At 41.1% G+C, this 21,774-nt stretch overlaps 1 protein-coding gene across 3 annotated transcripts in view; it reads left to right on the forward strand.

The window, feature by feature from the left end:
- The first annotated feature begins 298 nt into the window (after window positions 1-298).
- CHRDL1 (chordin like 1) overlaps window positions 299-21,774 on the forward strand; it is a 38,484-nt gene continuing 17,008 nt past the window's right edge. For all 3 annotated transcript variants that reach the window (XM_036402483.1, XM_036402484.1, XM_036402485.1), the window contains exons 1-4: window positions 299-543; window positions 3,325-3,470; window positions 5,143-5,255; window positions 9,159-9,252. In XM_036402483.1, coding sequence (XP_036258376.1) covers window positions 3,365-3,470; window positions 5,143-5,255; window positions 9,159-9,252 — 313 coding nt within the window. In that variant the 5' untranslated portion in view covers window positions 299-543; window positions 3,325-3,364. The remainder of the gene's footprint in view (window positions 544-3,324; window positions 3,471-5,142; window positions 5,256-9,158; window positions 9,253-21,774) is intronic.

Genomic DNA, 21,774 nt, shown 5'->3' on the forward strand with positions numbered 1-21,774 from the left:
GGCTCCACCCCAGCCGTGTCAGCCACGCCGCTGTGCCGGGCGGCGGGCGCGGGGCGCGGGCGAGGAGGGGGCCGGGGCGGAGGCGGACCTGCTCACCCCGCCTCCCGCCGCCGCTCGCTGCCGGCGGGGCTGCGGGGCAGGACCCGCCGCCGAGCATCCTCCGGCCGCGGGGCCTCGCTGCGCTCCTCGCCGGGGCGGCAGGCGGTGGCAGGTGCCCCAGCCCGGGACTTTCCGGAGCGCCCACCCCGCGGCGGCCCGCAGCTCGGGCGTAGCGGATCCCTCCCTCTCCGCTCCCGTCCATCACTCGGGGGTCGAGGGCTGGCGGCGGCGGCGACAGGACCCCGTCCGTCCCTGCTTGCCCCCCCAATCGAAGGGGACACCTAAAAGCCGCGTGAGAAGATTATGGCAACGTGAGTGAGCAGCGGAGCCGCCTGGCCGGACCCCCCCGTACCCGCGGAGCGCGGAGCCGCGCGGTCGCCCCAGCCCGAGCGCTGTTCGCGGCGGTGTCCGAGCGGAGCGGAGCGGCCTCCAGCCCTGCCCCAGGTTTGTGAGCTTTGCTGTCCGAGACGAGGCCCCGGGAAGGCGCGGTCCCGCTGCCGGAGCTACTCCCGAGGCCGCGGCACGGACTCGACGCCTTCCGGGCGTTCCGTCTGTCCCGTTCCGCCGGTCCATGTCCCGTCGCCCCCTCGGGGCAGCGGCGGCACCTGGCCCGGCCCCGGGCAGGGGCAGCCCCGAGCCGAGCTCCCCTCCCGGCCCCGGGCGGGGCGGCGGGCGCTCCCCGGGCCGGCTCCCCCGGGGAGGCTGCTCTGTCCGAGCAGCGAGAGCCGGAGCCCGCAGGGGAGCCGCCCGCCCACGGCCACCTCCCGACGGCAGCGGGCGGACGCGCCGCAGGGATAAAGGCTCGGGAAGAGCGGAGGGACAGGATTCGCGCTGCGGGTGATGGAGGGGAGCGCGGCCGTCGGGGCTGAGCTGTCCCCGCCGCTGCACCGCCGCAGCCCCTGCCAGCTGGCCCCGGCACTGCCATTTTTGGATTTTGCGGGTTTTTTTCACTAATTGTAAAACGTGGCGAGGCCGGACACCGCCTCTTGTAGTTACCAAGCCGGGCTTTTTGTAGGGCGAGGCGTTAAACAGAGCCCCTTCTGCTTTATTTCACTAAGTAATTAAAGTCATCCACACTAAGTAAGGTGTGGATGACTTTGTTTCTACAATGTAGAAAATACACCAATAATTAACAGGTTAATACTAACTGAGATTTTTTAAATCCAGGAATATTTTTAGGACATTGCCCTTTGGGGAAATAAAGGGAGTGTCCTAATAGTGAAAAGTATGTGTTTATATTTGGAGTAACAACAATACAGAAATTAAAGAGAATTAAGAACAACATCAAAAGTCTCCATCCCATTTCTGTTATTAACTCCTCCATCTCACATTACTGTACAGCATTTCTAAAAACAAGCAGTCCAAGTTTTGTAATGTTCTTCCTTTTTCAAGACCTGACATTTAAAATGGGTGGATTTCTGAGCCTTTCTATTCCAACTAACCAACCTAGCTAACAGATAAGGCGCTGCACAAAGGATAATTGTGTGCCATTTATAATTATTGTTTGCTTAAGCAATCCCTAAGAAGGCTGAAATATTTAAACATTCACATTTCTGCTAGTCCCAGTGATGTGCTACTGTTGTTCTGAATGCATGCATGATGTCCTGGGACTAAATTATGAGGTTTTAATGTTAAACAGGTTTTTAAAAGGATGTTTGGCTTCAGAAATGTCCTATGTGATTTGAATACTGGAAAGGGAAAAATTACTTAAACTCTTCTTCTGAAATTGAAACATTATTCTCAACTTGCAAAATAAATGGAAAGTTATGTTTTGTTACTGAATAGGGACTTGCTTTAAAGAAGGAGTTTCTTTAAACATTTTCAGAGGCAATTTGCATTGTTTTGAATGAGCTTACTGAGTACAGAGTAGTGGCACAGGTTTAGTTAGTTAAGGAAGATGTCCATTGTGGTTGTGGTTTGGGAATACAGAGAATTCCTGAACAGTGAAGGTAATGAAGCTGCTGATAAAATCAGATTACATACCCTTTGTTACAGTATCCTAGGTCTCAACAGTCTTAACAGGAAGATCTTCATTTTAATGGCTTCTTAACTTACTGTCTAGTTTCTTTAAGTTATCCACCACTTTACTTATGCCTATATAAATTATTATTTTTGCTTTGATATCTGTAAGTTTGAACATATTTATATATAGTTCTGTTATTTACATGAAATCTGAAGAGGCCATATTAGTTTACAAAACAGTAAATAGTTTTTTTCATTTTTCCATTAGTGACTCTTTTTGGGGTTTTTAAGCTTCTGTAAAACTAATAGTGAACCCATATCAAGGCTTTTAAAATCACACCCAAATCTTTTCAACATTGTAAGTTATGGACAAGTGCACTCTTGGAAGATAACATTTTTGCAATGAATGCTTAAAAGCATTGGAGCAGCAAAATAGTAGGATCTTAAGTTGGCTGTATTTAAAAAAAAACTTTAGTTAATTATTTCTGTAAAATAATTCACTTGTTAAACCCCAGAAAAAGATAAACAGAATGGCCCATGCAGCAAGTACAATACCAGCTCTGCACCACACAGAGAAGAATAAATTAAGCTTTGCCCCACATGCAGGATTTTGACATTAAAGATCTACAGGAATGAAGATGCCAAGTCATTCCCCCACTCTGCTCTCAGCTATCAAGGCAGCAGAAGGGTTAACTCTAGAAAAATTAATTCTACACAGTACCAGAACAATAGTGGTGGGGAGAGGGGCGAAGGGGAGAGCTGAATAGTGCTGGAAGCCTATTAGATGTGGTCAGGAGAACTCCCACTGCTGCAGCAGGGCCAGTGGCTCACCCTGAACAGGGATTTCCACAGGATCTCTACTCCAGGGACACCAAGGCTGACTTTAGCATGAAGCAAACATGTTGCAATTGACACCAAAGATACTTCTGAAAGTGATGCTCTGCAAGAACATAGCCCAAACTAGTTTCCTGGGAAAGAGAACTTTTGGGAATTTAGATTGCTTCCTTGACAGATTGCTTTGAAACAAAATAAGGACATTTTTAGAAGGAATATCCAGTTTTCAGCTTTCATGAATAGGAATGTGTCCCTTTCTCCAAAAATTAAATTATCTGAAGACAAAGCTGTTTCCATGAAAGGAAGATGCATGATACAGATATTTTTTTTTTTTTTGTTCTGGTAGTTTAAGAATTCTGTGTGCTGGATGAAATAATTGAGTATCTTACTGGATTTTACTTTAATTAATTTAGTACTTTTTCCCCACAGCTCAACATTCTCTTCTTGGAGGCTCTTTCTTTTCCTGTTGATGATAAAGATGGAAAGAAAGTGGATATTGGAGGATTTTCATTTTATCTTTTTTGGTGTGCTCTGTCTCCTTTTCATAGATGGAAGTAAACTAGAACAAGTAAAACGTAAGTAGACTTCAAGCAAAGCTGTCACATTCACCTAAATTGGGCATTTTCCTTCTATTTTCAGATGTGGTTCAGAAAAGAATGTCCTAAACCTTCTAACATTCTTCCTCCTTCTAATCCTGTATTTAGTGGAATCAGGCCACAGCCAACTTGGGGTACATTTTCCTAAAGCTGTACAGGTTATAGTGCATCGTAAAGAACATAACACATCACTTGGAGAATCTGTTTTATTTCAAATATCCTGAGTCAAGAGTGTGCTTAATTCTATTTAGTAACCTCTGTAAACATCTGACAGATTATCTGGATCTGTCCCATGTGTAAGACTATTGTGCTAAACTTTTCAGCTAGTGTAAAGCTTGTCCAAGACTGTTCTGTCGTGTTGTAAAAACACCCTCATATGAACTGGATTAGATTCTCAACATCCTTTGAGAAAAGAATTGAAAAGATTACAAACAAAATAAAGGGAGCATTTCTGTAAAGCCTGTCATCTGTGGGAGATGTTAACATATTTCAGAAATCATGGCAAGGAGGAATAGCTACCCAAATAAACCTAGGAGGTATTGACTGCTTCAGCCTTGTTAGTAGGTCTCTGGAATGCTCTCCCTACCTGCACAGGTGGGATTTTGGCCTCCTTCTTAAAAAAGACATTATTTGCTCTTAAAAATTTTTAGCCCCAGTATCAGCAGGTTCTGCTTCCAAGGAAGATGCAGGGAAACAAAAGAGAGTGAGTTCCAGAAAGGCCCTCTGCCCCACTGAACTCACTCACAGAAAAACCATGTGCAGGAACCTTGTTCAAAGAAGGAACAGTGAGAAATTGCCAAACTCCAGCTGTCTGCTTTTTCGCATCCTGTGTTCCATTTGTCATGCTCCTGTGTGAAGGGAAAGCAGATCAGAGCTTCTACTAACAGTCCCTAGCTCTGGCTACTTTCTTCGAGCCCAGTGAATGTGAAGACTGTCCCTGGCTTGGATTAGCACATGGAAGATGGGTATTTTGTTAAGATATCCTGAAGTATCATCTATACTGTGGGTAATGAATTAAACTGAACTTGGATATCATTAAGATAAACAAAAAGGAATTCCCTCATGGAAACACATGAGAAACACCCTTTTATTGTAGAGATTTGGGGTTTCAATGTGAAACCATAGTGTGACAGGAAGGGACAGGACAATAATGTCAAACTTGTATGTGGATTTCTGCAAGTCTGTAACTGCAAGATCAGAAGTGCTTAGTGAACAAAAGATCTTAGAATATTTTAAAAGCTGATGCATAAATTATTTCAACATCTCTCTGTGGTACAACCTGGGATTTTCTTGAGTTGGACCAATTGCTTTGGTTTTACAGTGAAGAGGTTTTGTTTCCTATAAGCCTGTTTGAGTGATCAGGCACTTAAATTTTCTTACATAAACAGGTGAAAAGATGAACTCACCTGTATGAAAGCCATTTAATCATCATTTCAGGAGCTGCAATTTTGGAAAAAGGGGAGGCCATGTAATTTATTTTGGGTTGGAAGTTAAGAAAAAACAGCATGTGGAATTAAGGGTCTTTCTGTTGTGTAATTCTCCAGGAAAAGAAAAAATAGTTTACAGAAAACTCTGCACATCTAAATATACTTCATAAACATGGAATGGAAATTTTCATTCATAGCTTTTTCAATTCTTTACTGTTTTACAGATTCAGATACATACTGTGTGTTTCAAGATAAGAAATACCATGTAGGAGAAAGATGGCATCCTTATCTAGAACCGTATGGCCTTGTTTACTGCGTTAATTGTCTTTGCTCAGAGGTAGGACTGCTGAGTTATTGATCCTACAACTCCTGCTTGCTTCACTGACTAGAATCCTGTCTCATGTAGCTACAATTTGACAAAGCCCAAACCTATTTTCACTAGTGGGTCCTGGTCAGGCTGCAGGAAATAGAGGCAGGTGATCCTAGTGAAAGGAAAATATTAACAGAGAAGGCCAATACTGGCAAAAAATTCTTGCATAGCGTAGACAAAACAACTCCTTAATTAGCCAGAAGCTTTGTGGATGCTGGGCTTTACATCTCAACTGATCAGGCCCCACTACCTAAGTAAAATCCTTGCAGTTCCACCAACATGGATGAGTATGCTGAACCTGAATTTGGTACTTTGATCTGTGTACACTGCAAACATCTTCAGTCAAAGCATCTGCTGCCCTAAAGTGCTGAAGGAACGGGCTTAGATATCACTGTTAGTAAAAGTCAGTCAAAGAAGAATGAGATGATGAAACATGAGAAAAGGTTGTGGGGAGCAGAGAGAATTGGATAGAACATGAAAGGGCTCCCATCAGTTGATGGCTGATGCAAAAACACAGCAGTCAGAGATCCCCGTAGTATGTCAGATACAGCTGGGAGGAGGCACAGAAATGAGGGCAGTTTATGTCCCTTAGAGTACTTTAAAATAAACAATAAGGGATCTTAATCACTAACACATGAGACACTCCAGATGCTGAGTTCTGTCTGCTATATTTAATGAAGAATAAAGTATTCCTTGCTATTTTCCTCCCTGCAAGTGTAAAATATTGGGCCCCTGTGCAGCATTTGCTCTGAGGGAATCTGCTACTACAATTCAGTACAGAGATGCACAAACAGTAGTTCCACAAGTTTAGCTGCAGAATGCAGCTGTGAGAGAAAAAACAATGTAGTAGGAAGGAAAGGAAAAGTCTTTGTTTAGAGCAAAAAGGAGTTTCCACTCAACTTTTGCTGATGTATATGCCAAGTTGAAAACTCCCTCAGAGTTTGTGTGGAGTAAAACACTCATTAAATCACTGGAAGAATGTGTCTTGGGTGGGGAAAAAATTAACTGGAAATCCTAGAGATCTGGATACAAATAAATGCTCAATGGTTTTTAGAGAGATGTTGGACAGTTTGGAAGGATGGGAAAGTGCCTGGTCAGCTCCTCTAGACAGCAACATTGCTGGGACCCAGACACATCCACACACTATGAGCCTCCAAAAAACAGAGTCTGTTTTATTTTTTCACTTGGGTGTGGAAGACAAAGTGATAGTTCAGGGCAGCAGGTTTAGTAAAGAAGGAAACTGCTTATGGTACCTTCCAGTACATGCAGCTCAGAAGTGGATTGGACTTTACTCCCTTGTTTGCTATATTTTACCTTTGGTGTGCCACGAGGGTGCAAAATGTAACCTGGGATAATTTCAACAGTGAGGATGCTGAGGGATCTCTTGGATGTGGCTCTTGTTGTCTAGAAGGAAGATGATTGCAAATAGCAACTGTAGCATCCACTCATTTGAGTTTTGTCCTGGCCAAAATCATGCCCTCAGAGCACTGATCTACCATAAAAGCTCCTGAAGCTTCATCAGTTTCATGAGTTTCCTTCAGGAAACCCTCAATAATTTATAATTTTAGCAAAATAAAGGCATTAGAAAACATATCATGAGCACAAGCACAGACCATAAACCTGACATATGACAGTGTAAAAGATGAAAGTTAAGTGTGCCACAGACAGCAAGTCAGAGAGATCTAAGTCAGAGATGTGATTGCCTGGCAGGATCTGTAGAGAGTCTGATGCAGCAACCAATTCCCTCACACTGCAGAGAAAAGCAAAAAAATCCCCAGGGGTCTTTATGTCCAGTGTATCAAAATGTCTTTGCTGGCCACAGACACTGTGATTCACGTGATGTCTGCACAGAACAAGTCACATCAGCCAGGCAGCAGACAGAGATCTCTGCTCTGTCTCTAAACAGTCAGTCTGTCTATCCAGTCCCCCAGCACACACACTTCTGATGTTTAAGAAAAAGGCAAGGCAAATTAACTAAACAGAGGCCAAGTTATACAGCCTGGCACTTAAAAAAAAAAAAAAAAGCTTTCCTGTTTTTGTGTGTGTATAGTATTGTATTTTTACAAGTTATAATTTACATACTTAAGCCAGAATAAAACTAAACATAATTCAGTGTTCTCACCCTGTTCCCCCTTCCTTTTACAACCCCTCCTCCCGCCCCCCAGTTCATAGTGGAGCCTGTTGACTGTTACTGTCAAGTAAAATAGAGCACTCACAATTTGTCAGATCATTATTTTACTCCCTAAAACAGTTTTTTAAAGCAATTTTTTGCTTGTGTTACAGTCATATCTGCAGATCTCAGGCTGAATGCCTGCTCTCCACCCTCAGCACTGCTAGCCCAGCTTTGGGAGAGAGATCATCAACACTCTCTGGTACTTGATGAAGAAATGTGACCTTGGCCCTGGCTTAGAGAGACTGACCAGCACTTGGGTCCTGCTCTGGTGCTGGGGCTGTTCTCCCAGCTGGCACTGTGAATGCAGGTGTAAGATCAGTCTCACTAAGCACAGGACCAGGTAAAATAGCTCTGTCCTGAGGCACACAGTGGAGTCTGGCTGGCAGTGTGGAGCAGCAAAGTTGGCCTGCAGAATTTTATCACAGCTGACCATGCACAGAAAGTAAAGATTCACCTCAGGAGATTCCACAGGACTTAAAATGAAAAAGAGTGAGGTCACAGAACAGGACAAGTCAGCAATATGGAGACAGGTCAGCAGGCAGTGCCAGCCTCTCTTCCACAGTAGTGCTTCACAGGCTCCCACATCTGCTGGGCAAGCAGCTGTGCAGACCAGGGATAGCCCCTATCTGTGAAGATCCTACAGTCTAAAATTTGCTCCTTTTCTACAAAATCAGTATATTTCATTTCAGTTCTTATTGGAAACAGATGGTGATAATCATGTTTAGTGTCTCTTTCCAAAGCAGATGCACAACTGTAGTTTGTGGCTAGCAATGATCTAACAGTAGGATTCCATCCTGTGGTCTGCAGATATTTGTCAATGAATTATTGTGAAAGGGATGAATAGAAAAGCCTGTACCTCTGCTGTCTAGGGAACTCTGCACATCCACTGAAAACATTTCAGTGCTCCAGAAGGCATATGAAAATAAAGTAGGTTTAGTCCTGACACCACCTAAAATTACAGTCATAACTTAGTATCAATGTTCATGCTGAAAGATCTTTCTTGTTATAAATATGAGCAACTCAGAGTTAAATTAAGAGGATGAATTATAGATGGGAAATGGGAATTTGAAATGGATAGTCTTTTCTGGTTACAGACACTGGAGAATGAAAATTCCCTGTGTTTTAATTATAAATCAAACTTAGATGTGGTCAAATAGAATATTATGTTAATGACATGAATAATGAACCCTATTCCCAAGACTTAACTCATGTTTCTTAGAAAAATGGCTACTTACCATCTGGGTTTTTTTGTCTACTGGGAAAGCAATAAAAGGAAAACAAAAGACTCTCCACAGTTTTCAGGAGCAATTACAGATGCTATTGTCTCTTGTGGTCTTGAACTAACCCTCAGTAGGGGATATCTCAGAGATCTACCATTTATCCATGTCTTGGTTTTGGAAATGCAATTCCTAAGCATAATCTGCTCAAAAGAAAAAGACAAATGGAAAGAAAAAGAGAAATGGAGATCGTTGCTATCCATTTTTAGACACTTCATCTGATTTTAAGGTTTTTTAGGATTTCTGACCTCCAGCATAAATTCAAAGGCAGTGGAAGTATCTGGGCATACCTCAGTGTGAGTGAAACCAGAATGTTGTAAAAAGGCTTTAAAAAAAAAGTTTGGATGTAGAATAGAGAACACAGAAATTTGTAAGACAGTGCATTTCATTAAAATACTATGTACTATGTTCCATCTGCAGAATGGAAATGTTTTGTGCAGCAGAATAAGATGCCCAAGTCTACACTGTGCTTCCCCTGTGCATGTACCACAGCTGTGCTGCCCACGATGCCCAGGTAATTCCTATTAGTCACAAATAGTCCTTTCTGAAATAGTTATTTAATGTGCTGAGTAACAACAAAATTAAATATTTGTGCTGGAAAACTTCTATGAAGTAAACATCTTCCTGTACCCATTCAGGTCATGAGAGGCTTGTCCTACAGTAAGTTACAGTATTTCCCGTGGTGTTTTCTGTTTAGGAAATCAGAAGTATAGATTTGTGAAGGGATCAGGTAAGCTACCAAGTCCAATCCCCTACAATCCAGGCAGCAGGAAGGAGCAGTCCTTTCATTGACTGTCCATTCCAGACTCCTTATCTCTAAACTCTGTCACAATAAAACACCATCCCACAATTCCTAGGTTTCTGGTTTTGGTGCTTTTCATAATAGCAGACCAAAATATATGGTTATTTGCAATGGCTGTCTGTTAACAAGCAATTCAAAATTGCTTTGGCAAGTGTGCATTTGTATAGTGTCACTGTACAACCAGTCTGGTAACGTTTACCTTTTACATCTCAGGTCCAGGCATAGCTTCATAATTAGTGGAGACTGTTGTAAATCATAGAAGCAGTGCTGTGGAAGTTTATGACTATATAAATCCAATTGGATACTGTATAGTAAATTCTCCAGACTGTACATTTATTATATGCTCATTATTAAGAGCCACTGTATGAAAGAGACTAAGCAGGATCTTTCACGAGCCTGTTCCAGCATTCCCGACATGGCCTAATGGCTGGGAGATTGACTGGGGCTTTTCCCTAAATGCCTGTCTTAGTGGCACCCCACATTTCCACTTATAAAAGAGTATTCATGCAGCATCATAGAAAGGGGTTTTATTTGGCTTTCTCCAGAGAGTTTAATTGTCTGAGGAAAGCAGCTGTTCCCTGAGCACAGCCTGTCAGCAGGAGGCAGTAAGTGCACAAAGCCAGAGGGACATGAGTGCACAAGAAGGTTCCTGTTCAGGTGGGATTGATGTGTTCACTGCACTTACTGGATAATAAATGGTATCCACACACCATACAATGGTATCCACACATCAGTTTTGGGTTGGACTCATCTGCCCTGACAATTGTTTACTCTCTCTATCAGATAATGTGTATCAATATCTGATCTAGGTATCTAGAATCCTTTTTTTAACCAATGACAAGGAAGAACCATTTTGAGCTTATAACTCATCTGATGCTGTGATGCTGCTTTTGTTTTAATTTTGCTTTTAGGATGAGATTGAGCCCATTCAACTTTAAATACAACTCTTTGGAGTTGGAACATCCAGTGGAATTTTCTTAAAACATCCATTGGAGTTTTCTCTATAATGGTCTACTATGTAAGAAAGAAAATTTCTAAGGCAAAATGCTTTCTTTGGCAAACTAGAACTTAGTAAAATAGTAAGGTGCTGGGAACACAAATCCCTCTTTTGTTTCCAGATCAAAAGAAGGACTGGTGTGCTGGTGTGCCCAAAATCTGGTCTGTTTTTCCAGCTAATCTAAGCTTCAGTTGGGAAGACAATAATCTAGATACCCTTTACAGCTGTTGGAAACATGAGGGTGATTCATCCTGTCACCCAGAATGAGAAGACTTTTTTCCCTGGAGACTCCTGTCACTCTCCACTGATTATTGAGGGAACACAGGAAAACTGGATGCTTATTTTTTGACAGTTAAAGTTAAATCACAGAAATCCTACTCAATAGTTGGCATTTGCAATCAGGAACTTTTTCTACTATTTTTTAGTATCTCTGTATTGTATTTACTATAGAAACATAAATGCTTCTAGATTGATTGGTTTTGCTTCAAGTGCTCCTTGGCAATGAACTGTTTTGGCTTTTTTCTGTTCATGAGCTTGTAAATGTCATGATACTTATGAAGATTTTAAAACATTCTACAATGATCTAGTAAGGAAGAGTAAGGCCCCATGTAAACTCTCATATCCATTTTATCAAGTTAAATTCTTCCTATTCATAGTCTTCAGCTGGAATTTTGTACTCCTTGTTAAAATGATAAGTATGGAAAATTATCAGAATGTGCCTTTCTTGAATTGTGATCTATTATCTTCTCTTAGCTGTTCATAAAATCTATTTTTAATCAATCTGCTACAAATGATGGGCTGTTACATTGCTAGCTGTGCACTGTATCATTAAAAATGTGAATCCCACTAAGGTCTGTTTTTCCCCTGATTTCCCCTGTAACAATGTTAGGTAAAAGAGAACCAGGAGTCTCCTGTGATTTCAGGGGTGATTTACATTCTGCTTTCTGAAGTGCTTATGTGTATAATATTTGGTGCTCTGTCTTCAGTGGTAATTGTTTGTTCATGCCTGATCTGAATAGGTATCTCAAGCATTCTTGCAGATCTTGTGCCACCTTTCCATTCCTATGTGTCCAGCATACAATGTCTTTTGTGCAACATCCCATGATACGCAGGAAATTCACTTCTCTGGTTTTCCTGGTTATTTTTTAATGAAATGTGTGAGAACTCTGGCCATTGGCCATCCATGTGAGTTTCTCTCATAAATGCTCGTTATATTCTGTCACATATGTTTCCCCTCCATTTCTCAAGCTGCATTACAGAAATGAGTAATGCTAGTCAGAGTGACCTGGGGCTCTTCTCTTGCCTCTCTGCAGGCCTTGTAGAGTGTAACTGCACAAATCACTGTCTCCTTATTTAATGAAGCAGAGGTAATGCCAGGAGGCAGCATCTTTCATTGGACATTGAACTTCTTAGCTACCTAAGTGAAGGAGCTGTTGAAAGGAATCCTTTGACAAAAGTTGGCACTGCTCTCCCCCTGGAATTAATGTCTTCTGCCTCCATAGTGACACTGGTCTCACTGACACAAAGATGCAGTGTTTGTATCCTGTCTCCCTGGCACCAGACATCATGAGTCTTAAGTAGTTTTCAGACATATGTTATGAAGGATCTTCTGCTTCCATCAGTGGTTCACCAGCTTCTACCACAGATTCCCTGCTAACCTTTCCTTTTTTAAAATGTATTCTTTCTAGCATTGGCAAAATCCACACCTTATTTCATATACAGATCTAGATATTCCTTCCTTTTGCAGCTCTGAAAAGTATTTTACCATCTGAACTGTATTCTTCTTATCATCACACACATGTAACCAAAAACCTAGGGTCACAGGAATTGAGACTCTTTCTACACAATAGTGAGACTCAAAGGACATCACATGCTTCTGAGCTTGATCTCCTTCCTTCCACCTCAGGATGCTCCAGACATCATCAGAGGAGAGGGGATTTGTAGTCAGGGAGAGAATTCACCATCATTCTCAGATCCGGATCAGCTCATGACCTAAAGTGGAACTTCTGCCTCCTGCCATGAAAATAAACTTCCTGTCCAAGTTCTTTGAGCATTTAGCTGTGGCTGTCTTTTATGGCACTTCTATGGACAGTGCCTTCAAAGCTGGAACATTTATTGTGGATTGTATAATTTCTACATTCAACCATTATAAATCAAAGTATTTAGAGTCTAGCTGAAAGATCAAGTATGTAAACCTAAGAAAACCTTACATCAGAAGCAAAAATTCACAATTGCAGGATTCAGAAAAGGTTTCTACATTCCACTTGCTGGTTTGATTTCTCAGCAGATAAGGCTGCATGCTGATGTATGAATCAGCCCATCTGGCTCCAGTGTTTTCTAAGCTTGCTGCCCTGACTAAACACACTGCCTTCCAAGAACATTCTTATTGCTAACATGTTTAAGTTTAAGCTTCTTTGGTACTATGGTTTTTCTTTATCAAATTCAAACCACTTTTCTGATGTACTTTTGTTCCTCTTTAGATACAGAAATGCCAGGTGTCACCTATATATATAGCAGGTCTAAAAATGTACCAGATGAGGTATCACAACAGTGGGCTGAGAACATCACCTAAAAATGAGTGAGGCTCTGTCTGCATGGTAGACAGCAGCATGGCCCAGTAATACCTGAATTTTTGAACTAGTTATTTTAGATCCTGGGACAGTGCAGAACTCACTGCACTGCAAAACTTGCTGAAGAAGCAGGAAAAATGTGCCTGCCATGAGCTTAGTGCTACCTTCAGCAGTGCCTGAGCTGGTCCAGGTGACAGCCTACGCTCTGCAGTGTAGACAAAGACTCAGCATTGCACGGTGCAGGGCATGTTGACCTGACAGACATTTTGTCAGTAAATACAGAACGTGTGTGTAGTGCAGCACATCTTGCACTGAATTACAACCAAAATCTTCAACCCTTCCTGTTGGAATGCTCTGGTAGAGTGATTTTTCCATTGCAGAATGCACATACATTAAACCATTTGGTGAAGAAGCTTTGGGTTCTACCCACCTCACACACCAGAGCCCTGAGGCTCTCAGTTCTAATCTTCTTACCCTTCCATTCATGAACATTTTTGGGATGGAGGAAGGGATACTGATCTTCCATCCTCTATGCAACTCTGCTTGCTACCACCTACCCTTCTCATATCAGCAAGAGAGAGTCCTAACAAGGGGTAGTTGTCAGATAGTTAAAATTAACTTTTATTTGGAAGTAAATTTGTTTTAGAAATATAATGCTATAGGCATTCTGGGGATATGTCTTTTTCTTATTGATATATGCTTAGATAACTTTATTTGGTTTGTGATTTGCCTTTGTCACTACCTTCACAAGGAATGTTTGCTATCACAGCCAGATTGAGGTTATTGCTCGTTTCCATTCTGCTTTTTTGACCATAAATTTTTTTTAAAATCTATCTTTATATCAGCATCCAAAATGTATGTGAAAAAATACGTATCCTCCCACATGGATGACAGAACTTCAATTCTTTGGACTGACATGATAGGATAGGATAAGCTGCTCAGAATTTTTCCAAGATAACTTCCAAGACCTTCAAAGAGACTTCAGAGAGGATTCAAAATGTACCAAAGCTTCATTTAATTTGTTTCCTCAATGGTAGAGAGATTGGTGGATTCATGTAATATTTTAACTTGAGAGCAGGAATTAAACTAGAGCAACCTAGAAAGTGTTTTATGAGCCCTTCAGAGTTTCTGGGCAATTGATAGGCAATTTTTTATGCAACTATAAAAGAAAACACAGGAAATTAATCTGCAGAAAATATATTAAAATGATGTGAAGAGCTTGACTTTAGCCCTAGAAAGCTAAAACACAAGCAACAGCCTTTTGAATGTTTAAACTGAAACTACATCTTTGCCTTGAATCTGGATGGAAGTTCATAGTGTCTAGATAAGGTGCTACTAGTTCCTTCAAGCAATGAATTTCATACACTTTCTACAGTCTGACCATATTAAAAACTAGCTGTGGTGATTAACTCCAAATTACCCTGGAGTTTTTAGAGCTTAACCTGGTCCTTAAAGTTATTTTAATGCAAAGCATTTTGTGGCTTAATATCGTTGACACCTGCACCTCCAAGAGGCACATATGGATTTTATTTAGAGCTGGTGTTTGCAGTTTTTGGATAGTGAACAACTTTTCCATCCACATTTATTGTCAGCCTCTGCCACTACTTGAAAGACAACATCATTGCAGAGCTTTATTTGTTTTTTAAAGGAACCTGAACACATAATTTTAATTTGTAATATTACAAATTTACAAAACAGATTTGTAATAATTTGGATTGTGATGCATGACTGAGGGAAAAGGCTAAATGCACATGGACTGAGGCTTGATCCACTTTCTACTGTAGTCAATCAACAGATTCCTATTAACTTTGTTTTTGGACTCAGTCTTCTCTGAGAACAGATGCAGTTACTGATGATGATATGGTCCTTCTCTCTAGAAATCCTAAGGAATATGGTAGAAATATGAGACAGAAGATGAAAGGGGAAACTGCCTTTTTGCTGTGCCACACAGAGTAGGTGTTTGGGCCAGGTTCCAAATCTATTTAGTTCAATGGACTTCAAATCAGACCTCGAGGTGACACATTCATGTAGAGTGGAAACAAAAGCAGAGGGAAGGAATTAGGCAAAAGAATTTTTAGTAGGAAAGAAATCCATTTGGTCTCATAGGCTGTGCTACAATTCCCCAAGGACCTCCAGCCACAAAGATTGTTTAAAATAATCCTAGCTGACCCCTAGAAGCTAACCCTGCACTGAAACAGTGTAACAGGTTTTCTCTGTCTGAGGTTCCTGTATTTTCATGATATGAGCAATCAGGACTTAGTTCTGGTGATGAAGTAGCTCTAGAATATTTGTGTTTTACTCTACTTGATGTGACAGTGGTAAAAACTTCTTTACCACTGTAAAAAAGTCTCCTTTTAGCAGTTGGTGGTTTTGACCTTGAAACAGTCGATTTGCAGTAGCAGTTTATTCCCCCATGTGCTGCTGTTCTCTGGGCTCAGTTTAGATATCCAGCCCTGAAGCTGCACTAGGGGCAAGTCTGGAGTACATAGACCTGAGTTAAAGGTGCTGACAGGTTTCCTGCCTTTCCAAGGCAAAGGGATGCAAAAGGTTTTTACAGATACTGAGGAAAGTTTGGTAGATAGGAAAATTTCTAGAAAAAATAGAGCACATTTTATCTCAGGTCACCATGAAACTTGTGTTCCACAATGAAACTTGTGTCCATGAAACTTGTTCCACCATGAAACTTGTGTCCCTCACTGCCTGTAAGACAGAGATTCCCTATCTGCTCTATTTTCTTTAGCACCTCTGCATTTGGCCCCTCTCACCAAGTAGCCCCAGCACAGCACCTCATACCCAAGTGACTAAAATATGGTCATGGAACATTTCCTGCACTGAAGGTCATTTTGGGGATGTGAACCACGGTGGCAGAATGAGGAAATCCATGTTCCCAGCTATCTGCTTCTTTGCACTGGCCTTTCTGGTACAAATGGGTCAGCAGACAAACATGAACTGGATCTCTGAGTACAAAGCAAACCTACTGTTCTTACTGTAACTTACTTTCACTGGAACTGCAGGAAAATAGGCAAGTGCTCTGTGTTATATAAAGTACTACTATTTCTGCATGAAATGCACTGCATAAACACAGAAGAATATAATTTATATGATCTTTTTTCCATATACACATAAGGATCTTTTTTTAAAGAATATTTAAAAATACAGTTTGGTTTGCACACATTGCCTCAAGGTTAGTTCAATCAACAGAGTTTTTCCAGATTTATTCAACATAACTATGATGAAAATCTCACTGTCATTCTCCTAGCAAGCTGCATAATCTCTGCAGGATGCTTCCCTCACCTCTTTTAAGTCTTAGGCTGCTATGTTTTGAATTTGTAAGGATCAGATTATAAACACATATTTATTCCTCCATTCCAAATATGTCTCATACTGAATAGCTGTTCCTTATATACAATAACCATATTCTGTTGTCTTGTGTAGAGGAGAGGGAACAGCCTAACATAGAGGATTTTTGCCTGGAGGCAGGCTTCTTTATCTTTTTCTTGGAATGTTACTAGCACTTAGGTTTCTCCAGGACTGGGAAGAGCTTTGGCTGAGGAAGTCAAAGGACTCATTTCCACTTTTTCAGAGCTCTGATTCCTTAGGTGGAAGAAGGCTAATTCAGACAGTGTTAATCTGAGCAGCCCAACAACTGTTCACATCTTTACATGCTTATCTAGCTGTCAAAGTGGCTGTTCCAGCAACCAGAAGAGGCACACAGCGTTTTAAAAGCTGGAGAGAGAAGTTTCCCCCTGGTCCCCTCACAAAGTGAATTTTGAAGTCCTTTGATTTACTCTGTTTTCCTCTTGTACATCAGGGTGGCAGAGGATCCAAGCATGTTTCCACTGTCTGTGCAGTCAAAAGTAACTAGAAAAGTAAATTCATAGAATCAGAGAATGGTTTGGGTTAGAAGGAACCTTAAAGGTCTTCCAGCCCCTGCCATGGGCAGGGACACCTTCCACTAGACCAGGCTGCACAAAGCTCTGTCCAGCCTGACCTTGAACAGTCCCAGGGATGGGGCAGCCACAGCTTCTCTGGGCAACCTGTGCCAGGGCTTTATCAATCCCACAGGAATTAATTTCTTCCTAATACCTAATCTAAACCAACTCTCCTTCAGTTTGAATCCATTTGCCATTCAGATTCTGCACGTGAATAAGTTATCTCATTACTGTTATTCCAGACTACTTCCGTATTTTGGGGCCTCCTAGAATTAATCTTTTGCAGTGGAGCATGAAGCCTATTTTGTGAGCCTTTAACACTGCTGTGAAAACCACTAAGAGACTTGGTACACAAAAATCATCCCTATATCTTTCTATGTGTACATTACCCTACAGAATAGTTTGTTTCTAGGGAAAAGACCTGGACTCCATCAAAGAGGAAAATTAACGATATTTTTTCAACAAAGAGACCTAGGGGTATGTGCAACTCCTACCTGAGCCAAAAGTTTTCCAAAAGCAGATGTTAGGTAATGAAAGTACTGCCCACTTGTGTTGGACACTGTGTGTGCCTGAGCTGATTCAGGTTTCACAGAATTTTCAATATGCAAAATAGGAAGAAGTACTTTGATACTCAAGTCCTGTTCCACTCTGGCATTAGAAATGTTTGTGGTCTGCACATTTCCAAGAATTGTGTTTTATTTCATAATTGTTCTTTATGTGTGGCTTCTGAATGGGTAACCTATAATTCTTAGGCAAATTTTAAGTTACAAGGAAAGTAATGCAGCCTTGATGATGCTGTTACAACTTGAGAGATACAGAAAAAAGCAGCATGTGAGATCACTGGTCAGCTGGTGTCCAAGGACAGTTTCCTGCACCAGGATACAGGCCAGAGAGCTCTAGAGTCCCTGTTGAAACTAAACTGACACTTCCAATTGTGTACATTAAGTAGCAGAACTCACTGGGAATACTAGGAAATGTGCAGAAGAGATGTCAGTGCAAACAGTTGTCCCAGAGTTACAGCAGAATCCAATTGCTTCTCTACTGAATATGGTTCCAAAACAATCCTCAGTCTCTTGGTCTGTACATGCTTATGCTCTGTGTTGATTCAGAAAACATGTTTCATAAAATCCTCTCTGTATTCAAATTCATAATCTATCATCTGTCTGCTTTAAAAAAAACCCAACAGACTATCTGCAAAACAGTTCCCAGTATGGTAAGTTTCTTAAGGCATTAGACCTTGTGATTAATTTCATATTGTTTAGCACTAGATTGTTTTTATAAGGGTGGTTAATAAAATAGACAAACTGTAAAACCCAAGCCAGGCTGGGCACCCAGCCTTTCTGCTGGACACTAAAAGCATATCTTTTTCATTAAATGACACTAGGTGATTCTGAATGTTGCAGTTTAAAAATAGTTTCTAAGTCAGCAAGCCAAGAGTCTGTAGGATTTTTAAAAAATGTTCTTTGCCAGATGTTCTGATACTAAAATAAGCAATAGTGAGAGTGTTAAGTACTAACACAAACGGACAGAATATAGGAGAAAGCACCTAATAGAATGCAATAAAACCCCACAGACCCTTGCTGAGGTGCTGAGCAGGGTCCCAGCAGACCCTGCTGAGGGTTAGGAGTGGCATGAGCTTTGCTTGTGCCGTCACTGGCCAGTGAGTGCAGTCTCCATTTCAGGAGGATACTCACTCAAACCTGCCACTGCCTGCAGGTCAGTACAGCCAAGCACAGTGACTGTCACAAAGCCAAGATGTCTCCTTGTCCCCAGTGGCAAGGAGTGCCCAAAAGCAGCTGATTTTTTTGTCTTTCAGATGTCACATCACAAACACTTTACTGATTACCATGCCATGACTGCACTGATTCTAAGGTGGTTTTCCCAGTTTGTTAGGTAGTGTCCTAAATTGTTCATTAGTAATTATACCTGTAACTCTTGTCTTTATCCAGAAGGATCCAAGTTCAGCACTTAATTGATTGTAGTAAGGCCTGGATCCTAAAGCCATTCCTCAAATAAGTCATCTCCCATTTCCCAAAAGGTTAGATTGCTCATAGCTGGTTACTGCTTTATACTCTGCACATAAATACTTCTGCAGAAATTACCAATGTTTTAAACATCAGGGACTGCCCATGGAATTTGTCTAAGCTATTCAAGGGATTAGTAGCAAATAACTGATGCTCTTCTGCTTTATATCCAAGTAAGGGTAAAGCATCTCAGGACCAAGGTTTTATAACAATCCAGGAAGGAATAGAATTGTAAACATAAAAAGCTGAAAGATGGTGTTTCCAAAATTGACTGTGATCCATGTGATACACAAACTGTTTTTCCCAGAAGACTGGAAAGTCGGGTATGTGTACATTTTTGACTCTTCCCTCAAACCTTAGCCCTTGGACTCCTCAAGTATGGGCAGAGCATCAGGAACCCAGACAGGCTTCCATGAAAAAATATGTGATTGGAGCAAATTCCATTGAACCAGAAAATTTCCATAAAATTTCTGTGGTTTATGAAATTCACATCTAACACTGTTTTGTCAGACTATCAGGAAAGCAGTGGTGCTGCAGTTCACACTGAGCTAGCATCCCTTCATGGCAAAATTTTTGCCATAATGTTTCTTTGCATGCTCTGTCAAATGAACCACAGTTCATGAAATCTGTGAACTATACCTGCATGCACTTCTAGTTCATAGTTGACTTTCACATCAAGTTCTACAGGTCTTAGTTGATACAAATCCTGTTTGTATAGATCAACAGTTCCTCACACTACAAGCATCAGTCTCAGAAAAGCAGCATTCAAGCACGTATGTTGGCTGAATCCTGAAGGAAACCTTTCTATTGGCTTCATCAAGCCTGGAATTTACTCTGTGTGTATGGGGCATCAGCCCAGGCTGACAAGCTGGACAGAATCCCATGTTTGGAAGAGAGGAATATTTGGATATAAGGATTCAGGCATAGCCACTGTATTTTCCAGTTGCTTTTTAAAAAAAATTTGTTTTAAATATAATCCATTTTTGATACAGTTGTATTCTGTTGTCTGTTTGTAAAATCTGAAGGATTTCTTAAGCCAGATTTAACCTCTAAAGTTACTTACAGGATAAATTGAAATCTATATCAGGTCATGTGAAGCCCAGGTTGTACATCTTGGCTCCTGCCATCACCTCATGCTAATGATGGTGATAAATCACTGCTGTCCATATTGCAGACTCATGGTCTTTTCTTGATCACACTAAAATTGTAGGGAAATACAAGCATGGCCTCTCAACTTCTATACAGAAGTCTGAGCCCTTACAGAATAAATGGCAACCACAGAAGCAGAGATATTTCCTTTACAATGAAGCTATAACATCTTTATCCTATACATTGTATGTTGCTTCCACTGACATACTAAGAATGCCAGGAAAAACCCTTAGACTGAAGCCAGTTAATTAAAAGGATTCACACAGATGGTTTGCCTGGTACTTTACAGAGGCAGCTAATTAAAGCAATGTTAGTCAGCACCATTAAAATGCCAGATAAAGCTTTGGGAACAGTCCTGATTAGCAAGCAAGGTTTACAAATAGAGCTTTGAGCAATGTAGTATATTTGCAGTTAATTAATCTGATTCTAACCTGTCTTTTCTAAGGCACAGAATAATGTATGCTGATATGAGTATTAATGGCAAAATTTTTCAAAGCTCAAACCTGGCACTTATTTAAACAATCCACAATGACTCTAAATTCACATTCTACAGGAGAATATGATATCATGGGGGAGTCTGAACTCCTCTAATTAGCCATGATTTCAAAAGCATTAGAAAAGAAACCAAGTCTGAGTTAGGAAAATCAGTCACACACCACCAGCAAAGTTAGACAGAGAGAGAAACTGCACCAGACAGAAATTATATTTGGACACAAAAAAATAAACAAATCTTCCTTGCAGCTCCAGGCAAATGCTGTGTTTGGAGAGGATCAGTTGTGCTCTTCAATATGCCATCTCCAATATATGACTGTATATATTTTTTTGCAATAACAAGTAATGTGGTCTTGATCTGAAGACTTTTTAAGACCTGACTCTGTGCAATATTGAAATATGTCCAGTCAATGTGCTAAAAGATGACCATATGGACAGGCCTGGGTATAGGACTTAAATCATGGTCCTATGTCCTGTAATTGAAACTGACTTTTCTTACAATTATTTAATCAAATAAGACTTCAATTCCCTGAAAGGAGGTTGTAGGGAGGTGGGTGTCAGTCTCATCTCCCAGGTAAAGAGTGACAGGATGAGAGGAAATAGCCTCAAGTTGCATCAGGGCAGGTTTACATTAGGTATGTTTAGAATGTTTTGACAGACAGGGTTGTCAAGCATCGGAACAGACTGCCCAGGGAAGTGGTGGCAACCTCATCCCTGGAAGTGTCCAAAAAACATGTGGGTTTGGCATTTGAGGACATGGCTTAGTGGTGAACATGGTGGTGGTACTAAGTTGAAAGTTGGACTTGACAATCTTAATGGTCCTTTCCAACCTTAACGATCCTGTGATTCTCTGGTTTAAAATAGCCATAGAATTTCATCCCAAATTCCAGACAGGCAGATGTAGATGTGTTTTTGGCTGCATGTAATGATTTAGCTGTCACAGGCCCACCTCTGTGATAGATTAAAAGAAACACAGAAGAAAACAACTACCTAGTGCAGCTCTCTCTGCCATCATTTTCCAAGCAATAAAAGTTTCACTGTCCTCCTTCCTTATTTTGAAGCCACAGTTT

The sequence above is a fragment of the Molothrus ater genome, chromosome 14, assembly GCF_012460135.2.
Source record: "Molothrus ater isolate BHLD 08-10-18 breed brown headed cowbird chromosome 14, BPBGC_Mater_1.1, whole genome shotgun sequence".
Classification (NCBI taxonomy): domain Eukaryota; kingdom Metazoa; phylum Chordata; class Aves; order Passeriformes; family Icteridae; genus Molothrus; species Molothrus ater.